This window comes from Aotus nancymaae, unplaced genomic scaffold, assembly GCF_030222135.1.
Source record: "Aotus nancymaae isolate 86718 unplaced genomic scaffold, 86718_ANA_hifiasm-v0.15.2.pri h1tg000028l, whole genome shotgun sequence".
In the NCBI taxonomy this organism is placed as follows: domain Eukaryota; kingdom Metazoa; phylum Chordata; class Mammalia; order Primates; family Aotidae; genus Aotus; species Aotus nancymaae.
In genome coordinates, this window is record NW_026988441.1 from 33,860,961 (window position 1) to 33,883,616 (window position 22,656).

At 53.2% G+C, this 22,656-nt stretch overlaps 1 protein-coding gene across 9 annotated transcripts in view; it reads right to left on the reverse strand.

Moving 5' to 3' along the window:
• SMARCA4 (SWI/SNF related, matrix associated, actin dependent regulator of chromatin, subfamily a, member 4) overlaps nucleotides 1-22,656 on the reverse strand; it is a 92,518-nt gene that overhangs the window by 3,808 nt on the left and 66,054 nt on the right. The window contains exons 25-33 of one of the 9 annotated variants that reach the window (XM_012436084.2): nucleotides 20,939-21,102; nucleotides 18,476-18,703; nucleotides 18,130-18,228; nucleotides 17,795-17,872; nucleotides 16,857-17,075; nucleotides 11,364-11,459; nucleotides 9,379-9,632; nucleotides 992-1,100; nucleotides 482-583 (exon numbers count right to left, since the gene is read on the reverse strand). In XM_012436084.2, the coding sequence (XP_012291507.1) occupies nucleotides 482-583; nucleotides 992-1,100; nucleotides 9,379-9,632; nucleotides 11,364-11,459; nucleotides 16,857-17,075; nucleotides 17,795-17,872; nucleotides 18,130-18,228; nucleotides 18,476-18,703; nucleotides 20,939-21,102 (1,349 nt within the window). Of the gene's footprint in view, nucleotides 1-481; nucleotides 584-991; nucleotides 1,101-9,378; nucleotides 9,642-11,363; nucleotides 11,460-16,856; nucleotides 17,076-17,794; nucleotides 17,873-18,129; nucleotides 18,229-18,475; nucleotides 18,704-20,938; nucleotides 21,103-22,656 lie in introns of all 9 variants that reach the window. The other 8 variants (XM_012436082.3, XM_012436083.3, XM_012436088.3 and 5 more) reach the window with 8 other exon arrangements.

Sequence of the window (22,656 nt, forward strand, 5' to 3'; positions counted from 1 at the left end):
CTCCCAAAGTGCGGGGATTACAGGCATGAACCACCACACCTAGCAGGAATTGTGTGGTTCTTTTTTTTGGTGGTTGTTTTTTTGTTCTGTTTTGAGACCGGGTTTCACTCTTGTTGCCCAGGCTAGAGTTCAATAGCATGACCTTGGCTCACCGCAACTTCCGCCTCCGGGACTCAAGCAATTCTCCTGCCTCAGCCTCCCAAGCAGTTGGGATTACAGGTGCCTGCCACCATGCCCAGCTAATTTTTGTATTTTTAGTAGAGATGGGGTTTCACCATGTTGGCCAAGTTGGTCTTGAACTCCTAACCTCAGGTGATCCACCTGCCTTGACCTCCCAAAGTGCTGGGATTACAGGTGTGTGCCACCATGCCTGGCCAGGGAATTGTTTTTAACCCGTCAATTCAGAAGGGACAGAGTGGTGGGTTGGTTCAAAGCCCAGCTGTGGGAGTGGTCCATCCCCACCCCCAAGCAGTGCCCTTACCAGGGAGCCCTCCAGGTTGAAGGTCTGCGCGTTCTGGCACAGCAGCATGACGTCCTTCTCTAGGTCGTTGAGGCTGCGGTACTTGTGGTTGCGGATGCGCTCCTGCAAGGGGTGAGAAGAGCAGGCCTTACCTCTGGACCCCACCTCCCCTGCCTGCAGGACCCGCTGTGTGCTGGGAACCCCGAGGGCTAGGATTCCTCACGCCTATGAGTACGTGGCTGAAGCCCGAGCCTCGGTAACCTGGCTCACCAGATACAGGAATTGCATGACCGAGGCACAGCACTGAGTGAGTGTGACCTCAAAGGAGCAGCCAACACCAACGGCCCACTGACGTCCCTCGGGACACTCCCAACCCCCAAGGAACCCCAAAAGCCCATGAACAGGTCCCTAACCGGGTAGCCCAAGGCCCTGCCCAGGTGGTTTCCGGTCATTCTTCCCCTACACCACCTCGCTCAGATGGGGGTGCCCCTGCGTTAGACTCCTCCCTGGGCAGAAGCACGTCAAGGTTACCTTTATCTTCTTGAAGTCCACGGGCTTGCGGATGAGCTCATAGTACTCGGGCAGCTCCTTTCGAGAGGGCAGCTGGATGAAGACCTCGCTCAGCTGCCGTCCACTGCTGCTGCAAGGCAGAACCAGCGGGCGTCACCTCCAGGCCTGCACACCCAGGGGCCCCCACCCCACCTCAGCAGGACCCCACACTGAGAACAGAGAGGATGAGAAATTCAAACTTGGCTCAGGAGTTATTTCTTGCATACGTGCTTTCTGTGGCTTCTGGAACATTCCCCAGAGACAACCACACACAAAGGCCCGTGATGCATTTGTTTTTGAGACAGGGTCGTGCTCTGTTGCTCAGGCTGGAGTGCAGTGGCGCAGTTGTGGATCACTGCAGCCTCAACCTCCTGGGCTCAAGCGAGCTTCCTAGCACAGCCTCTTGAGTAGCCGGGACCATCACACACAGCTAAAATTTTTTTGTATAAGCAGGGGTCTCACTATTTTGCCGGGGCTGGTCTCAAACCTCCAGCCTCAAGCAATCCTCCCTCCTAAGCCTTCGAAGGTGCTGGGATTACAGGCAGGAGCCACCGCACCCGGCCTGGGATACATCTGGATCTCTGCTCTGTCCTCGCTGAAGACTGATCTAACTCCCTCAGCCCCACAGGAAATGCCCTGGTGCACTCAGCACAGCGGGTGGTGATGAGATGCTGCCAGGCCTCATGCACCTGCTCCCAGCTCTTACCAGGTTATGCCCATACTTGAGCCTGGCTCAGGAGGACACGGTGGGTGGGGACAGAAGCTCTGAGAGCTGACCTTGTTCTGATGGAACCCAGTCTGCAGGCTGGGAAAATGAGAACGCATGGCAAATGCACTCTCCTCTCTGCTTTGGCCCAGAGGAAGGGCCTAGCCAGGGAATGTCCCCAGGCAGGGAGCCAGCAGGTGGATGAAGCCTGAAAGCGGCCAGTGGGACCAATGGGAAGGGGGAGCTGAGCTTGGGTCCTGACCGCCCCGGCTGCCTTATCAGCACCGCTTCTTTCCTTATGTTCTCTTGTTGCCCAGACTGGACTGCAATGGCCTCATCTCGGCTCTCTGCAACCTCTGCCTCCCGGGTTCAAGTGATTCTCCTGCCTCAGCCTTCTGAGTAGCTGGGATTACAGACCTGTGCCACCATGCAAGGCTAATTTTGTGTTTTTAGTACAGACGGGGTTTCTCCACGTTGGTCAGGTTGTTCTCAAACTCCTGAGTTCAGGTGATTCACCCGCCTTGGCCTCCCTAAGTGCTGGGATTATGAGCCACCACACTCTGCCCTCCTCATGTTCTCTTCTACAGATGCACCTGCCGCTCTGTGGCCCTGGAGAAAGATGTGAATCCCCTTTGAGTCAGGAAACGTGTGTCCGACCTGCAGCTAAGGCAGAGCAGGCCTGTACCTACCTCTTCCCTCTCCTAAGCCGGCGTGTCCTATTCTCCGCTCCGCGGAATTTCTAAGCAAACAGCTCTCCCCTCTCCATGATAGCTGTATCCACCTTACACCTGTTACACCATAAAGCACAGCAAGAGCTGCCTCTACGCTGTGAAGAGGGACACACAGCATAGGCAAGAGCGACACGAGGGCCCCAACACGATCGCCTCTTCTGTGAAAAACAGTGCACTATGCAATTTTATTTTAGAAATGCCAGTTGTAGGCCAGGTGTGGTGGCCTATGCCTGAAATCTCAGCACTCTGGAAGGCCAAAGCAGGAGGACTGCTTGAGCCCAGGAGTTTGAGACCACCCTGGGCAATGTGGCAAAACACCATTTCTATTTCATTGGAGAAAAAAAAAAGCCACTTTTGTGATCCACTCAATTCTCCAAGTGGCAGCTAACAGTGCAGACTCTTGGCTTGAAACGCCCTGCCCTGGAGCCATGAAGGGCTTGCTGCATACTGTGGCCCTTGCCCTGGAGGGCAGCTCCTTATGCAGGAAGTGAGACCCCAGGGCTGTGATACAGAAGGCTTTATAATAGCACCCTGCCACCTTCAACCCCCACCTCCATCAGGCTAATGAGAAACAGCTACACGCAGAAAAAACAAGGTGCCCCGGATGCAGTTGCTCATGCCTGTAATCCCAGTACTTCGAGAGGCCAAGGTGGGTGGATCATAAGGACTGGAGTTCAATACCAGCCTGTCCAACATGGTGAAACCACGTCTCTCTTAAAAATAACAAAAATTAGCTGGGTGTGGTGGCAGGAGCCTGTAATCCCAGGTACTCTGGAAGTGGAGGCAGGAGAATCACTTGAATCCAGGCGGCAGGGGTTGCAGTGAGCTGAGATCGCACCCAGCCTGGGTGACAGAGTGAGACTTTGTCTCAAACCACCCACAAAAAACAAAACCAAGATGCAAGAGCACCCCCTTCCTGACCTCTAGGAGAAATTACATTCTAGATGAATAAAGACCACCCAGCCGCCCATCCCAGGATTCTGCTCTGGTACAGAGTGCCCTGAAGGCCTTGTCCTCAGGCTTTGCTATAGCAGGAGGGGTGCTGAGGGCCTCCTTCACCTCTATATTAAAGAGGGACACGCTGCAGCCTCCCCTCAGTTGGAATGAAACCCGGAGTCCTCCGGATAGGCGCCCATCACCTCTGATGTCAGAGCCCCTACCTCTGCTCCCATGCTCGTATCAGGTCCCACAAAGGGGATGTCCCTCCATGGGAACTTCAGTGCAAGGCTAAAGATCTGCTCCTGTCATGCTTCCCCTAGGGGTGACCCTGGGCCGAGGTTGGCTGCTTCCTGAACTTGGTGATGTTGAAGCACACAGGGGACCCCCCATGCCTGGCCTGGCCTGAGCCCTCCTTGCTGTCCCTGTTGCCAAGTGCAGCAGCAGGTCCCGAGGTGCACGCACCAGCCGTGCCCAGTTCCCACTGCTGGGCATGTGGGCTGTGCACACTCAGGAACACGTGTTTGGTTTGCAGTTCTTCTGGGAATTTATCTGGGAGAAGAAACTCTGGGTCACAGGGTGGGGACATGCTCTGCTTGTTAGATACTGAGCCAGCGTGAGCAGTCCCTGTCCTTCCAGCCATTCTACAATGTGGCACTAAGCACGTTTCCTTGTTGTGAAGAGAAGCCAAGCACCGTTTCACGGGCTCTTCCAAACAGCTCCTGTTCCCATCTTTTGCCCATTTCCCTCCCTGGGGCATCCTTTGTTGGACACGTTATTGCAAACACCTGCTCCAGTCTAGGAACTGTTTTTTTCTCTCTTTTGAGATGGACTCTTGCTCTATTGCCAGGCTGGAGTGCAGTGGCATGATCTTGGCTCACTGCAACCTCTGCCTCCTGGGTTTAAGGGATTCTCCTGCCTGAGCCTCCTGAGTAGCTGGGAATACAGGCACATGCCACCATGTCCAGCTAATTTTTATATTTTTAGTAGAGTTGGGGTTTCACTGTGTTAGCCAGGATGGTCTCAAACTCCTGACCTTGTGATCTACCCACCTCAGCCTCCCAAAGTGCTGGGATAACAGGTGTGAGCCACCGTTCCGGCCCTTTTTCTCTCTTTTTACAGACACAGCCTTACCGTCACCCAGGCTGGAGAGCAGTGGTGCCATCCTAGTTCACTGTAGCCTCCAATTCCTAGGCTCAAGAGATCCTACTGCCTTAGCCTCCCAAGTAGCTAGGCCCACAGGCACATGCCACAATGCTTGGTTAATTTTAAAAATATTTGGTAGAGATGGAGTCTCACTATGTTGCCCAGGCTGGTCTCAAACTCCTGGGGTCAAGGGATCCTCCCACATCAGCCTCCCAAAGCATTGGGATTACAGGTGTGAGTCACTGCGCTCAGCCCAGTGTAAATATGTTGCAACTGCTCAGTTCTGCCGCTGTTCCATGAAAGGAACCACAGACAATGCAGAAATCGGTGGGCTGTGGCTGCATGCCAACAAAACTTCATTTATCAACACTGAGATAAGATATGAACTATATTTTCTTTTTCTTTTTTTTTTTTGAGACAGAGTCTCACTCTGTCACACAGGCTGGAGTGCAATGGTGTGATCTTGGCTCATTGCAACCTCCACCTCCCGAGTAGCTGGGACTACAGGCACCCGCCACCACGCCTGGCTAATTTTTGTATTTTTAGTAGAAACGGGATTTCGCCATGTTGGCCAGGCTGGTCTGGAACTCCTGGGTTCAAGCGATCGCCTGCCTTGGCCTCCCAAAGTGTTGGGATTACAGGCGTGAGCCACTGCGCCTGTAATCCCAACACTTTGGGAGGCCAAGGCAGGCAGCTCGCTCAGCAAAACTCAGATCTTTACCGCTCTGAAGTCCCTCCTACAGTAACCACAGGGCTGCTGCCTCCAGGTAGTGCGGAGTGGCAATGGGGCCCGTCCAGTGGGGCCAGAGCCCTTGTGAGGCTTATCTACAGCAGCCTGGACCTGTCACTGTCTTTCTGAGCCGCCTGAACATAAACTGCAGTCACGTGCCTCTCTAGCACTGAAGCCGTGTGCACATCTCTCATGACCTCAGCACAGGCATCAAGTTCAAATTCAACACCACTATCTACCACACGGTCCTTTTTATTTTTGAGACGGAGTCTTGCTGTTACTGCACAGGCTAGAGTGCAGTGGCATGATCTTGGCTCACTGCAACCTCTGCCTCTCAGGTTCAAGTGTTTCTCTTGCCTCAGCCTCCTGAGTAGCTGGAATTACAGGTGTATGCAACCACGCTGGGCTAAGTTTTATATTTTAATAGAGACGGGGTTTTGCCACATTGGGCAGGCTGTTCTGAAACTTCTGACCTCAAATGATCTGCCCGCCTTGGCCTCCCAAAGTGCTGGGATTATAGGTGTGAGCCACCGCACCTGGCCCACATGGTCTTTAGCATAGCAGCATCTGCCCTATCACTCTCGCAGGTAGGCTGACGGCCGGCGGGGTGCACTTCTGCAGCCTGCCTGCTGAGACTGCATGTTCCAGCAGATACCCTTCTGTGAGTCATTACAAAGCATACCAAGGGGGGTGCCCCCGACACACATGCGGCCTTGACACTTGGAGAGAATGCCCCAAATGCCTCAGCCACCAACTGCCAGCTGCTATAAAGAACCCAGGAAAGAAGGTACTAACAGGCAATGCACAGCCCCACAAGGCCAAACCTAGCCCGGAGCCCACAGCAAACATTTCTGCACTTTCTGATTTTAAAGTAACATTTCCGACTTGCAACTTAGTTGCTTCATTCTGGTTTCGATTTTTGGCAGGTTCCTCCATGTGGTTTGAGATTTCATACCACTAAAGAGAAACGCCCTTGGCCGAGGGCAGGTGTGCGGCCCAGGGCCCCTGTGAGGTCCATGGTGCTGGCGCAGCCCTGCTCAAGCCCCCAACCTCCCTCCAGCCTCCCAGCCTCTGCATGCACTGTCCTCTCCTCCCAGGGGACACTACTCACACCTCCTGTTCTGCTTATGTGGCTTTTCACACTAGAGCCACTCCAAGTCCCTGGACCACCAGGGCAGCACTCCCCACATGGTACCACAGAGCACTCCAGCCTGTTCCCACTGCAGCCCTGAGGAGGACGCGCGTGTCACTGCACTCCGCGTACACAACGGAAAGCACTGTGGCTGTGACGGCCAGCAGTGCCACACTCCGGGGCCTTGGGAGGAGGGGCCTCGTGGCTGTGAATCTGAGTGCAGAGGGACAGAGTAAAATATTCCCAGACAAGACAACTGTCCACGTATGATAAGGTCAACACAGAGGGTAGGTCAAACACAATCCCGCCAGTATAAAGTAAAACCTAGGGGGTCGTGAGTATCTCCAATGACCAAAGGCAGTACTTGAAAAGATCCACCTGACGGGAAGGGCGCCCCTGCCTCTCCAAAAGGGTCTGGCCCCAACACCACAGTAGGTGCCCAGCTTAGCCACTTCTATCCTCAGGTGTTGCCACCTAGAGGGACAATGTGGCTCCCACCTGCAGTCATCTCTCCAGCTCGGTGAGGCAGGCTCCCGACTCCTAATCCAGAGGACAATGTCCCGTGTTCACTCTTTGAATCGTTACAACTCAGGTCTACACAGACAATCATCTCTTTTCAGGCTCCAAATTTACTCAATTTCCCAAACTGAGCTGAACTATTTAGGGGGTTCCAGAAGGCAAGTTAGAAAACAAAAATTCCAGCCGGGCATGGTGGTGGTACACGCCTGTAATCCCAGCTAGTTGGGAGGCTGAGGCAGGAGAATCACGTGAATCTGGAAGGCAGAGGTTGCAGGGAGCTGAGAGTGTGCCACTGCACTCCAGCCTGGATGACAGAGCAAGACTCCATCTCAAAAAAAAAAAATTACAGTTAAAAGAAATTTCTTTTCTTTTCTTGGAAAGGAGCAATTGAAAGTTGGAGACCAAAAAGTGAGCTGTTCTGCTGTCTGACGTTACTCCACTCAAGGTCTTCTTAGCCTGGTGCAGCTGTGTGGGGCCAAGGAAGGGCCAAGTGACATAAGCACCACCTGCCTGCCACACAGTCAGTGGTGTGGAACCTTCCAGGGGTCTGACAGATGTGTCATAAAGAATGTAACTTCTAAGGCCGGGTGTGGTGGCTCACACCTGTAATCCCAGTATTTTGGGAGGCCAACAGGGATGGATCACCTGAGGTCAGAAGTTCGAGATCAGTCTGGTCAACATGATGAGACTCCGTCTCTACTAAAAATACAAAAAATTAGCTGGATGCAGTGGCACATGCCTGTAGTTCCAGCTGCTCGGGAGGCTGAGGCAGGAGAATCACTTGAACCTGGGAGGCGGAGGTTGCGGTGAGCTGAGATCACGCCATTGCACTCCAGCCTGGGTAACAAGAGTGACACTCCGTCTCAAAAAAAAAAAAAAAAAACTGACAACACATAACACTTTCAAATCTAACACTGAACTTGAATAGATCTCCTTTCATTCATCATCTGTTTTTCTTGCAATAATAATAAAACCTTTTTAAGCAGTACTTTTTTTTTGTTTTTAGATCTTGCTCTGTCACCCAGGCTGGAGGCAGTGGTGTGATCTTGGCTCCCAGCAACCTCCGCTTCCTGGGTTCAAGTGATTCTCCTGCTTCAGCCTCAAGTAGCTGGGATTACAGGCATGAACCACCATGCCCAGATAATTTTTTTTTATATTTTTAGTAAAGATGGGTTTTCACCATGTTGCCCAGGCTAGTCTTGAACTCCTGACCTCAAGTGATCCTTCTGCCTCAGCCTCCCAAAATGCTGGGATTACAGCTACCACACCTGGCCTTATGTGGTAATTTTTACCCATTAATTTAGTCACTACAATTGTTACCATCCTCTAAAATTTCATGCTTGGTAAGATTCTCTCCAAAGGATACATGTGGGTTCCCACTACTTTCCCCTCCAACAGATACAATTCCCCAACGCTTGGCTTCATGACTAGCAGCAAACTGTTACTTTAAAATCCAGCAGCACAATCCTCCCATCATGCGGCCAGTCGTAGCGGCCAGTGTGTACCAGGAAGTGGAATAAGACCTTGGCGAGTAGAAGACGGCGCCAGTCCTAGGCCAGGCATGGGCCTCACACCCCTCACTGGCTCCTGCCCAGCTCTGTGACCTGCCCTGGGCTGCTAGAAGGCGCACACGTCTCCCTGGGGAGCGACTCAGAACCATTCCTTTCTTAAATGGCACTGATATACAGTGGCTCACAGAAAAGAATATTAGTGAATAAAAAAATATATAAACGGCACTCATGATCCACCAATGCGTTATGATCCACCACTGGACTGTGGCCACAGCTGGAAGCACATGCTACCTCGGATACAGGACATGTCTATGAGGACAGGGAATTCCAGACCCAGAGCAGGGCCTAGCAGAGGGCAGGAGTGTGGCCACCATCTCAGTAACACAGAGATGGCGCTGGTATCCCGGAAGGGTGCAAGGACAGGAGAGGGCTGCCACTTTCTCTGCTCTAGACACACCAGACTCTTATCCCCGTCCCCCTGGCTGCACAGGCACACTGGATCCCCTCATCCCGCCTCGCCCCTTGAGGCCACTAGGCCTCAGCTTTGGCAGAGCCATGCTGCCATGGATCCCCTCATCCTGCCTAACCCCTTGAGGCCACCAAGCCTCAGCTTTGGCAGAGCCTCTCTGCCTGCTGTGGCCTCTGCTCGTGGACTCTCCCCAACCTCCCGTCTCTCAAGGCTCTGCTCCAATGTCCCCTTCCCTGAGACCCACACCTCTGCCTCTCCTCCCGACCCCATGTGACATTCCCTCTCAACACGGATAATACATGTGTGCTTCCGTTCCAGAAAGCATGTTCTCAGGGCCAGGCTCAAAGACACAGAGATTCCAGTCAGTGTTTGTGAATGAGTGAAAGAGTGACTGGCCCCCAGCCTGAGTGTGCAGAGTCAGAGTGCAGAGGCCAGGCCTGCTCCCACAAGGACCCCCGTGGTCCCCACCCGCCCTACCTCCTCGCTTACCTGTCCTTGTACTTGATCACGGCATCCACGATCTTCTTCATCTTCTTGGTGAGGTTGGGCGGGTTCGGGGAGAGCTTCTCAGCGGGAGGCCGCCCGCGCTTCTTCTGCTTCTTGCTCTCATCGTCCTTGTCACGGCTGCGGGTGCTGGTGGTCGGGGTGGAGGAGCCGGCATCACTGTCTCGCTTGCGCTTCCGTGACGATTTCTTCTGCCGGACCTCCTCTTCGATCTCCTCCAGCGTGCCCTCCTCGATGGCCTTCAGGGTCAATAGTAGTAAAATAGGACAGCCAGCACCCAAGTCGACAAGCAGAGGGCGCGACGCAATCCCAGGGGCCGGGCTGGGACACGGAGGAGGGCCCCTGTACCCATTCTCCCTCCAGCGTGGCTGGCTTGGGGCGTAACACATACTGGGACTCTTGCAGGGTCCCTGGGCTGCAGTGAAAGACCAGCACTGCCCCCAGCAGGCACCCCACCCAAGCTTGTCCTTAAAAAACTAACAGTTGAATTTCTTGACCAAAAAAAGACATTATCTTCTCTGTACAGAGAAGAATGTGATCCTGAAATCCCTTCACCCAGAGGTGATGTTATGAACACATCTGTTCCACTCTCTCCCCATCTATTTCTTTTAATTATTTATTTTTAGAGACAGGGTCTAGCTCTGTTGTCTAGGCTGGAGTGCAGTGGCACCATCATAGCTCACTGAAGCCTTGAACTCCCAGGGCTCAAGAGATCCTTCCACCTCGGCCTCCTAAGTAGCTGAGCCTACAAGCACATGTCACCACACCCAGCTAATTTAAAAAAAATTTTTGTAGCTATTGGGTCTCATTATGTTGCCCAGGCTGGTCTTGAACTTCTGGTCTTGAACTTCTGGTCTCAAGCAATGCTCCCATCTTAGCCTCCCCAAAGTGCTAGGATTACAGGTGTGAGCCACCGTGCCTGGCCTCCATCTATTTCTTCTTCTCATGAATTTTTATTTTTTTTTGAGACAGAGTCTTGATCTGCTGCTAGGCTGGAGTACAGTGGCGTGATCTCAGCTCACTGCAACCTCCACTTCCTGAGTTCACGTAATACTCCTGCCTCAGCCTCCCGAGTAGCTGGGACTACAGGCGTGCGCCACCACGCCCATCTAATTTTTGTATTTTTAGGTAGAGACGGGGTTTGACTATGTTTGGCCAGGATGGTCTCGATATCTTGACCTCATGGTCCACCTGCCTTAGCCTCTCAAAGTGCTGAGATTACAGGCATAAGCCAATGCTCCCGGCGTTTTAAGATATTTTAAACATTATTTTTATTTTTTTGAGACGGAGTTTTGCTCTTGTCACCCAGGTTGGAGTACAGTGGTATGATCTTGGCTCACTGCAATCTCCACCTCCCAGGTTCAAGTGATTCTCCTGCCTCAGTATCCTAAGTAGCTGGAATTACAGGTGCCCGCCACCACAACCAGCTAATATTTGTATTGAAAATTATTTTTAAATGTTCTTAGACATGGGGTCTTGCTACATTGCCCTGGTTGAACTTAAACTCCTGGGTTCAAGCAATCCTCCCATCTCAGCCTCCTGAGTGGTTGGGCATTTTTAATTAAAAAAAATTTTTTGAGACAGAGTCTTGCTCTGTTGCCCAGGCTGGAGTGCACTGGTGTGATCTTGGCTCACTGCAACCTCTGCCTCCTGAGTTCAAGTGAATCTCCTGCCTCAGTCTCCCAAGTAGCTGGGATTACAGGTGCGTAACACCGTGCATGTTTCACCATGGCCAGGCTGGTCTGAAACTCTGGACCTCGAGATCCAGCCACCTTTAGCCTTTCAAAGTGCTGGGATAACAGGCACGAGCTACCGCGCCCGGCCTGGGCATTTTAAAAAAAATTATGAGAAATCATATGTAAGATAGAATTTACCATGGTAGTCAGGTTTTAGTACCTAGTTCAGGGCATCAGGCACGTCCCCAGTGTTGTGCAGCCCTCAGCGCCACCCACCTCCAGAACTCTCCCCACCTTTGACGCACGTGTGCAGAACTGAAGGCCACGCTGGAATTGTAGCCCCCGTGCCGCACTGCTGGCTGTGTCATGGATATCTTTTCCTGTCATTTTCTACAACAAAATGTTTTAATGTCTGTTTAGTGTTTCCGTGCACAACGTGCCCTAATTGAGCCTCCCCTTGTTCTTGGGCATTTGGGTCATTTCCCTTTTTTTCTGAGACAGGGTCTCAATTCTGTCACCCAGGCTGGAGTGCAATGGCATGATCTAGGCTCACCGCAAACTCCGCCTCCCAGGTTCAAATGATCCTTGTGTTTCAGCCTCCCGAGTAGCTGAGATTACAGGCGCCCGCCACCACACCCGGCTAATTTTTGTATTATTAGTAGAGATGGGGTCAGGATCGTCTTGAGCTCCTGACCTCAGGTGATCCACCCACCTCGGCCTCCCAAAGTGCTAGGATTACAGGCATATGCCACTGTGCCCAGCCTTTTTTTTTTTTTTTTTTTAATAGAGACAAAGGTATTGCTATTTTGGCCAGGAAGGTCTCAAACTCCCAAGCTGAAATGATCCTCCTGCTTTGGCTTCTCCAAGTGCTAGGATTACAGGCGTGAGCTGCTAGGTCTGACCGCTTTTTTAAAAAATTGTTGTTGCTATTTTAAGTAATGCTATTGACAACTGACTTTTTTTTTTTTTTTTTGACACGTAGTCTCACTCTGTCACCAGGCTAGAGTGCAGTGGCGTGATCTCAACAAACTGCAACCTCCACCTCCCAGGTTCAAGCGATTCTCCAGCTTCAGCCTCCCGAGTAGCTGGGACTACAGGTGCCCGCCACCATGCCCAGCTAATTTTTTGTTTTTTTAGTGGAGATGGGGTTTCACTGTGTTAGCCAGGATGGTCTCGATCTCCTGACCTCACGATCTGCCTGCCTTGGCCACCCAAAGTGCTAGGATTACAAGCATGAGCCACCACACCCAGCCGACAACTGACATTGTTTAAGATGGATTCCTTATGGTAACATTGCTGAGAAGGACATGAATATGAACAATATTAGTTTTACAAGAATCCCTATGTATTAATTTTCAATGGCAATAATTAATAACTTATCCCAATGGTAAAAAATACAGTCATGGGAGCCAGGTGTCCAAGGAATCTTGGAATTGGAAAAGTAAGGAGGGCCTGGACCCAAAAGCTGGCTGCTCCTCTCACGCTGTGGCTGTGCCTGGCTCTGAGCACACAGCAGTGACTCGAACCCTTACTCCTGGCCCTTTCCCCCACCCCTGGAAGGGAGATGGCGATCAGATGGCAATATCCCACGAGTGGGGTGGCAAATGTGTCAGGTGCCAGGAAAGAGGGAAGAGAGATTCCAGAAAGATAAAGCAGATATGTCTTAGAGGAGGTGGGGAGCTGAGAGCCTGAGGGGACTGGGAGGAGGTTAAGGCATCCGTGCCAGAAGATGCAGCAGGCAGGAGGCACTGGGAGAAGGCCCTCTGCAGACCCAGGGAGGAGTGGTAGGTCCTCCCAAATTCATGTCTACCTGGAACCTTGGAATGGGACCTTTTTTGCAAATGAAGTTTTTACATTTAGGATTACGGTTGGTTTTTTTTTTTTGGAGACAGTCTCAGCTGGAGTGCAATGGCATGATCTCGGCTCACTGCAACCTCCACCTCCGAAGTTCAAGCAATTCTCATGCCTCAGCCTCCTGAGTAGCTGGGATTACAGGTGCCTGCCACCACGTCCAGGTAATTTTTGTATTTTTGTAGAGACAGGGTTTCACCATGTTGATCAGGCTGGTCTCGAACCCCTGATCTTGTGATCCACCCACCTCGGCTTTCCAAAGTGCTGGGATAACAGGTGTAAGCCACCGCACCTGGCAGGGATTAAGTTTTAAAAAATGTTCTTAGAGATCGAGACCATCCTGGTCAACATGGTGAAACCCCATCTCTACTAAAAATACAAAAATTTGCTGGGCATGGTGGCGCACGCCTGTAGTCCCAGCTACTCGGGAGGCTGAGGCAGGAGAATTGCTTGAACCCAGGAGACGGAGGTTGCGGTGAGCCGAGATCGCGCCATTGCACTCCAGCCTGGGTAACAAGAGCAAAACTCCGTCTCGAAAAAAAAAAAAGGCCAGGCGCGGTGGCTCACGCCTGTAATCCCAGCATTTTGGGAGGCAGAGGCGGGTGGATCACAAGGTCAAGAGATCGAGACCATCCTGGTCAACATGGTGAAACCCCGTCTCTACTAAAAATACAAAAAATTAGCTGGGCATGGTGGCACATGCCTGTAATCCCAGCTACTTGGGAGGCCGAGGCAGGAGAATTGCCTGAACCCAGGAGGCGGAGGTTGCAGTGAGCTGAGATCGTGCCACTGCACTCCAGCCTGGGTAACAAGAGCGAAACTCCATCTCAAAAATAAATAAATAAATAAATAAATAAATGTTCTTAAAAGCGACAGAAGGGGACACAGAGGAGAAGTCCCCATGCAGACAGAGGCAGAGACGGGATGACGGTGCACCAAGCCAGGAGGCTTCTGGAGCCATCAGGAGCTAGAAAAGCCAAGGAGGGGTCCTCCCGTAGGCCCTGGAAGGGAACACAGCCCTGCTCACACCACGGATTCAGACACCATATATTGAGAATGGAAGAAAAATAGTACTGTTGCTTTAGGCTGCCACTGTCATGGCCATTTCGATGGCAGCCACAGGAAATGAATATACAGGGTCAGCCCACGAGGACAAGGGCCAGGAGCATTTTGAAGGCTTTGAGTTCACTTGGCCACAGACTGGCTGCCAGCAAAGTGGTGCCAATGACATGGTGGGGAGAGCCTGTTTTATATAATATTTTTCACAACTGTGAATTTGAATATAACATGGAATAAGATGAGCTCACTGGGAAAAAATAGTCTCTTCAACAAATGCTGCTGGGACAACTGGATTTCTACATACAAAAGGATAAGGTTGGACCCTGACCTCATATCATGTATAAAATTCAACCCAAAATGGATCTTACATGGATCTAGATGGAAGAGCTCAATGCATAACCCTCCTAGAAGAAAACACAGGGGCAAGTCCTCGTGACCTTGGATATGGCAATGGTTTCTTAGATACAACACCAAGGCACAAGTGAAAAAGAAAAATAAATAAACTGTAAGTACAATGAAAAACTTCCTGCTTCAGTGGATATCAAGGAAGTGAAAAGAGAACATGCAGAATGGAACAAAATATTTACAAATGGTATCTGATAAGGCACCTGTAAATAACTTAAAATTTGGTATTAAGATAAATGTATTTTAAATTTGGGTCAAGGATGTGAATAGACATCTCTTTACAGAAGGTATACAAATGGCCAATAAGCACATGGAAAGATACTCCACGCTGTTCGCCATCAGGGAAAAGCAAATGGAAGCCACACTAAGCTGGCACTTCCTACCTGCTGGGATGGCAGCAAGGGCTGCTGAGGATGTAGAGAAACAGCAAAACTGGTACACAGCTAGGGGACTGTGAACTGGCACAGCCACCCAGGAAACCAGTCTGGGGGTCCCTCCGAAGGTTAAACAGAGAATTAACAGTGCTCCAGCAACTCTATGTCTAGGCATATATTGAAGAGAAATTAGAACATGCGCACACAAAAACCTGTACGTGAATGTTCCCTGTAGTATTATTTGTAATAGTCCGAAAGCGGAAACAACCCAAGTGGCCATCAAGAATGGACAGAAAACCAAAATGTGACATATCTGTACGAGGCAGGATTATTTCACCATCAAAGAATGAAGCACCGTCACCTGCTGCATCATGGGTAAATATGTTACATCGTGAGAAAATAAGTCTGACACCAAAGAACCCCACACTATAGGACTCCACTGACGGGAAATGCCCAAAACAGGCAAAACCATACGGACAGAAAGAGCATCAGCGGCTGCCTGGGGCTAGGGAGAATCCTTGCATTAACAGGAAATGAAAAATTGGGGCAGGGCTTCTTTTGGGGGTGATGAAAATCTTCTAAAATTGACTGTAGTGATAGATGCACAACTCTTGGATACACTAAAGATGACTGTATCATGCACCTTAAAAGGGTGAACTGTATGGTATGTAAATTACACCTAGAAAAAAATGTACATAGAATATCCACATATGAACTAATCTTAAATTTAAAAGGCACTCACTGCCTCACGTGTGCAGGGCTGAGCCAGGTGCAGTAGCTCATGCGTGTATTCCCAGCTACTCTGGAGGCTGAGGCAGGCACATGGCTTGAGCTCAGGAGTTTCAGACCAGCCTAGGCGACACAGTGAGATCCTGTCTTTACAAAAAAATTTAAATGAGCCAGGCCACGGTGGTGCGTGCCTGTAGTCCCAGCTACTCAGGAGGCTGAGGTGTGAGGATCATTTGAGGCCCCCAGGAACTAGAGGCCAGCCTGGGTAACACAGCAAGACTTTGTCTCTATTAAAAAAAAAATGCAGGGCTGGTGACACTCATATGGCAGCCAAACAGCTCTGCTGCCACACAGGTCTTCATGGCCCACACTCCCTCGTCAGGATTTCTCTTCTCACCTGGGCGCCTGATGCATTTCAATAGCGCCCTCTGGTGCACAGCTTGGCAGGCAAGCTCATGAGTGTGGGCTGCTCTGAGGTTGGAGGAGGCGGCCAGGGCTGCTTGGCCACATGGGCTGAGCCACATGGCTCATTCCTGGGTGTGGCACTTTTCGTTGCATAGCCAAAAGCTGCCACCTGCCTTCTCGGAATTTTTGTTTCAGGGACATTTTAATGATACAACTTCAGGGATGGATTCTGAATCATCATCTCTGTAACACAGAACTCACAGCCCCTGAGCTGGGAAGGGGTCTGATTTGTCACTGTAACCCCAGTGAGGACATCAGTGCCAGGCACCTGTCACAGTGTACCCTGGGGCTGGGAAGGGTCGGGGGGAGGCCCCAGGAGCATCACACAACTGACTCAGACATCTGCAGCTGCTATGGCAGGGCCAGGTGCCATCTGCTGAGAACGAGCTTCACGCCAGCTCCACAAGCAGCTGCCAGCCCCAGGCAGCGCCTGCCAGGTTCAGAGGCCCTCGAGGGCTTGCCCCTCCTTCCTCTCCATGACCAAGTCTCCCCAGCTCGTGCGGGGGGACTTGCCCAGACTGAGGCTGCCCTGCAGGACACCTTAATAGCCCACGATTCGCCCTTGTGCCTCCTTCTGGCAGGTACTGGGAACCCACAGAGATCAGCAACGTCATTTCCACCCTCGGGAAGAGGTAAACCCTCGACCTCAAAGACCAACCACACCCAGCAGCAGGTCAAGCTGTGCAGGGACTGTGGGCCCTTCCTGCATTCCGAGGTGGAGCCAGGAGGACCTGACCATCCCCAGTCCACATCGAAAAGCTCTGGGCTGTTCACAGAGCCTGACCAGAAGTGGCCCTAGGGAAGTGTTTTGGACCCAGGCCCAAGTCCTGGCTGCGGGCCCCCTGTCTTTCCAGCCCTGCCTGGTGCCGGCCTGCGGGGGCTGCCGGGCCTCTCCGGCATGTACCTTGAGCCACTGCTTCTCCGTCAGTGAGTCGCTGTAGTCCACCTCCTTGCGGTGGCGGGAGCCACGGCCAAACATCTTCTCCTCCTCCTCCTCGCAGGTCAGCCGCTCCACCTCTGCGTCGTCCTTGATGATCCATGAGGGGAGCTCGTCCTCCTCCATGAGGCGCGGCTTCCGCTTGGGGTTGCGGGCCTCCTCACGCCTGCGGTCCAGGTCCATGCGCTGGTGGGCGGGGAGGCAGAGGGAGAGGCATCAGCATGTGGGCGCCAGGGGCACGCTTGAGCCAGGATGCTGGGGACTCAGGAGGGCCTTTCTCTGTCTGTGGGGACCCACGTTGCTGTGGGAGTTAAATGTCAGCTCTTGATTTTTTTGGTGGCAGACCTCACCTGGCTACGTCAGCCCCTGACTAGGAGCTTTGCCTTGAGAGGCAGCGGAGACTTGAAAGGACGGAAGGCTGCATAAGATGAACCGGAGACCCAGCAGAGGGGCGGCAGCTACACGGCACGGTGGCGCTGGAGGCATAAGGCCTGTGAGTCTAGAGGTCCTGCTCCAGTGGCTTCCTGTTTCCCGCCCAGGGGCAAGGGGGCTCTTCAACTGAAGCCGTGGTCAGTTGTTGGACTTGGACAGGGAGAACTCCCTCTGAAAGGGAGTACATGAAGCCCTAAAGAGCCAGTTAGAAAGCATAGCTGGCCGGGCAGGACTAGGGCCACATGCAGAATGGCTGGGTGTACATCTTACTCTCCAATGTCATGCTCAGAAGGCTGGGGTGGAAGATGGGTCAGTCTGGAGACATGAGTGGGCTACACTGTGAGCTGAGCTATCCCTGGCTCCCTGACCTGCTGGGGACACCACCATGGGCACGGGCACTAAGACCTCTGCTTTGCTCCTGGCGGCGGCAGAGCGGGATGCCTGAACCGCACTGTGCAGCCTGCGGTGCTTACCATGAACAGGTCAAACTCCTCCTCGTGCCGGGCGATCATCTGGTTGACAGTCTCATCGTCGGGCACCTCATCTTCCTCCTACAAGATTGCAAACTGTCAGTGCCGCTGCGGAAGGGCCGGGGTGGGCGGCAGCCGAGCTCAGTGGTGAGCGGCGGCGTCCGTGGGAATGAGCTGGTGGTCCCGGCGCGGCTGCGGTGGATGGGGACCCACACGGCAGCGAGAGGCATACACACGCACACGCACACGCACGCTCCGTGGGACCAGGGCCCTTGCTGGCCGTCTCAGCCGAGAAGCCGAGGATTGAATGGGCATGGAGACTGAACTACCCCTCTCACCTTTAGAGGTGGCTCCTCCAAGTCGGGGTTGACGCCCGCTGGCGGAGGGGCAGTGTGGGCGAAGCTGGCACTGCCGCTGCCCGTGCTGCAGTGTCTACTCTGTGGATAAATAGAGGACTTCAGTCTCCAGGGCTGTCAATCCGGCGTCTTTCACCAGCAGTTTAGAAAAAAAACCACTTGAAAGAAAAAGCAAGTACTCATCCTCTTTCCGTTCAGCCCACACTCCCTTTACTCCAAAGGGATGCAAAAAAAATAAGAGTGCAAAAAAGGTAAAAAAACAAAAATGAAAGCCGCTCATGCGTCCACCACTCACGCTGGGGGGGGTCGGGGCTGGCGCTGGGCTCACCTCGTCCTGCTCCTCGTGCTCCAGGATGGCCTGTAGGAAGGCGCGCCGCTCGTGGCTGGAGGACTTCTGGTCGAACATGCCAGCCTGGATCACCTTCTGGTCCACATTGAGCTTGTACTTGGCCGCGGCCAGGATCTTCTCCTCCACACTGTTGACCGTGCAGAGGCGGAGCACGCGCACCTCGTTTTGCTGCCCGATGCGGTGGGCTCGGTCCTGCGCTTGCAGGTCCTGTAGGAAGAGGTGCCAGTCAGTCCCAGAGGAGCTCAGAAGGGAGAAGGCAGCCTCCGACATGAGCTGGAGAGGTGTGGTGTGAATGCCACCCTCGGCCTGGCAATTCTGTCCAGCCCGACCTGCAGCCACACAAGCTGGGAACCTGGGTCGCCATATGTCCCTGGGGGTAAGGGGGCTCTCATCACGTTCCTCCAGAACTGCCACCTTCTACCTTACTGGGACCTGACAGATACTTGGGAAATCACCAACCCCCAAGGGGTTATATTCTCAAGCAGCTCCTGTGGCAGCTGCATAGCTCCCCAGCGTGGCCTCACACAGCTGAGCACCGTTTACAGGATAGGGTCGAAGCCCAGCTGCGCTCTGGCGGTGCTTGGTTTGGCTGCGGGCCCTGCCATCCTCTCACTGTGCACACAAAACTGGAACCAGGTTTCACCTTTGTGAGCCTCAAAACTCCCTCTACTGACATTGGGCCCACCCCGTGGCTACTATGTGGCCTATATGAGTCAATAAACACCTGAAGCATGGCCCAGAGACTGGTGCAGTCAGGTCCCAACAACGTGGGTGCATGGCTGGGCTGTTAGTTTTTTTTAGGGGGGCAAGGTCTCGCTCTGTCACCCAGGCTGAAGTGCAGTGGCATGTTCTCAGCTCACTGCAACCTCTGTCTCCCGAAGTTCAAGCAATTCTCCTGCCTCAGCTTCCTGAGTAGCTGGGACTACAGGTGCACACCATAATGCCCGGCAAATTTTTGTATTTTTAGTAGAGATGGGGTTTCACCATGTGCTCGGCTTCCCAAAATGCTGAGATTATAGGCGTGAGCCATTGCACCTGGCCTGGGCTGTTACTTTTATCATCACCCCCAGCACAGAGCAAGGAGGCTCCCATGAAATCCTGTCTCTGCGCCCAGGAGCCGCAGGGACAGGCTAAGCACCAGTGATACTCCTAAACTCAAGACTGGCACCCATGTTGTGGCAAAGGCCACAGCTGGTGGGGTCCAGGAGTGCCTTGTGTCTGCCACTCAGGCCTCCTGTCCTATCAGCACGCTTCCCGGTAGGGCCAGTCTTCCCTAATGTGCCCCTGGCTCTGGGGTGCAGCCTCCGCCCACTGCTGGCCTGCCAACAGGGAGGCACAACCCCACCACCTCTCAGGACACTGACCAGTCACCAGGGTCTGGGCAGAAACTACACCCCAGCCTGATCACAGGAGAGGACACCAGTGACCACCAGGGCATTCACCCATCAGACGAGTGACAATTTAGACACAGAGAACGCTGGTGCCCCCAAGCTGCAGGGAAGGGCAGGAAATGTTCACACCCCAGCGGTGGGAGTGAAATTGCTTTGGTAGAAGCAACCAGCACATGAAGGGGACAATGCTGGGGGTGGAACGACCCCACGTCTGAGGGCTAAGAAGACTTTAGGGTATTGGCACAAGATGTCCTGGGGCAACCACCTGCTGGGACCCCTGGTGGCCGATTAGACGGCCAGGGAGCTTGCGATGTGCACTTGGCGGTTGACACCCACTGCTCGGTGGAAGAGGCACTTGCCAGGCCACGCCACCTCTGTTAATCTCAGTACACACGTTCACGAAGGCAGACGGGCTGGCAGAGACTTGGGACAGAACAGGGTTGGAGAGGAAGGGAAAAGGGACTCCTGACCATGTGTCACTGATGTTTGCGTATTAAAAATAACAAGAATGTATTAGCTTTATAATGAAACAGAGAGAAAAGTTTTGTGCACTTTGAAATTCTTGTAGCTACGTAACAGCATGACCTGGTATCCAGCGACACCGAGGTCCATGAGGAGTACATGGTTATGGAATAAGAGGAGGAAGTAAACAAGGGGCATGGAGTTCACCCTCAATTCTGTCTGAACAAGAGCCAGAGTGTGCACGCATACGGCATGCCTGCGGGGGCCGGCCCACAGTGACGGCACGAGATTGATTAGGGTACCTTCCACCTCCTTCTCATTGGGGCCATTCCAAGATTTAAGAAAAACCAAACCAAAAGATGGCTTCTACACTGCTTTCCCAATCAGAGAGAAAGGCTGTTTGTATTTTGGGAAACAGGACCCCTTCTCTGCTGTGCCGATGACCTATGGAGATATGGGTGTGGCTCTTCTGGCTACTGGAGGCCAGGACAATGTGGAGGAGGCTGGAGGACCCTCAAGCCAGGGTCGGTGTTGAGGTTTCGCAGGCACCCCCTTCTTTCTCCCCAACCTGTGCTCAGCCCGCTTTTACCTGGTGAGGATTCCAGTCGCTGTCGAAAATGATCACAGTGTCAGCCGACTGGAGGTTCAGGCCGAGCCCCCCGGCCCGGGTGCTGAGCAGGAAGATGAAGTACTCGGAGCCGGGCTCGTTGAAGGTTTTCAGCAGCATGCCCCGGTCCTCCGCCTTTGTGGTTCCTGACAGGCACAGAGGAGAACAGGGTCAGTGGGGTGACCTCAGGGGTGGGGAGGGGGTGCCAGGGAAAACCTGCTTCTGATGCCGGAACAGAACTGGTGCCCACCAGCATCCCTAGATCCATGGCTCTGCACTCTCCACACAGGCCTGTGGGCCACTGGTGAGTACCCAGATTTCCAGTTTTACCACCCAAAGCCTCTCCACCCATCTCAGAGATTAAAACAGGCCTTCGTGGGAGAACTAGAGGAGGCGGGCCTGGGGCGCAGAGCCTGGCACCTGACTCAGCCACGCCACAGGGTCAGCATGGCCGCCGCCACCACAGCCCTGGACTCTCCCCTACTCTGCCCTGTGCCATTCCATGGGGAGCAGAGACACAGCGGCCAATGCTGGCAACACCGCCGCCCAAAACACAAAGGACCTGGGTGTGGGCGGACAGTGACTGCGGGTGCACCTGCCTTCAGCCCTGTCTCAAAAGGTTTTGTGATTCACAAAGAAAATCCTCTACAGGTAACAGCATGGGACTCATGTCCCTTCTGGCGGGATCAGTGTCCCCATGCCCCAGAAAACCCAAGTCAAGGAGCCAGCACAGCGCTCCTGGGTGACATGCCCTCAGTGTTTTGGGCATTAAGGCAACGTCAACACTCCCTGGGCTGCTGGGAGTTCGGATGGAGGTGCCCTTGGAACACTGAAGTCATTTTGGTGATGAAATAAAAACTGGCCACTTCCTGACACCGGCCTACACGTGCCCAGGCACAGTGTGGAAGCCCACAGGAGCCTGGCCATCACCCTGCCATCCCGCCCTCTCTCAGGCTCCAGATGTGCTCCTAGCACCCCAGCTTGGAGGAGGGGCTGAGGAGAGGGGCCGCCCAATTCCCAGACGCCAGCCCACAGGTGGGAGATGCAGTCTCAGGAGACTCCCTGAGCTCCTGCCCCTCCTCCACTCTCAATGGATTATCTGTCTCTGTGGCCATGACCACATCACAGGCAGAGAGCACAGCTGTGGTTGAACTGACCCAAGTCCTTGTCCTTATGGAGTAGCCATAGGGCACTGGGATGGGTGGGACTCAGGGACATGACATAGACAGAGGCTGGCCCTCAGGAAGCCCTGTCCTGCCCAAGGACGGGAGAAACCACTGGAGAGACCGAAGAAGAGCAAAAGGTGGGGGTGGCCCTGAAGGGTTTTGGTTTTCAGCCTCAAAGCAGTGGGAAGCCCCCAAGAAAGAAGGCAAGCTGGGGAGACCCCTGCAACAGACTTGTGTCTGTAGAGTGGGCCTGGACAGAACCCCGGGGGAGCTGCGGGCTGGAGGGCCACACAGGGCACACTTCGGGTGGTGCCTGCGCAGGTCGGCCCAGAAAGCACAGGTCCGAGTGATCAGTGGGAAGGGTGTTCAGAGGTCTGCAGTGTCCTACCGAGAGACAGAGCTTGCGGAGGAGCTTCAACAGAGGTTCTGGGAGGTCGTGTAGGGAGCAACGGACCAGCTGAGCCGTGTCTGTCCCTGCAGTTCACGCTCGTGTTTCTAGCAAGCCCCGTTCTAGTAACTCTAGTTCTCTAGCAG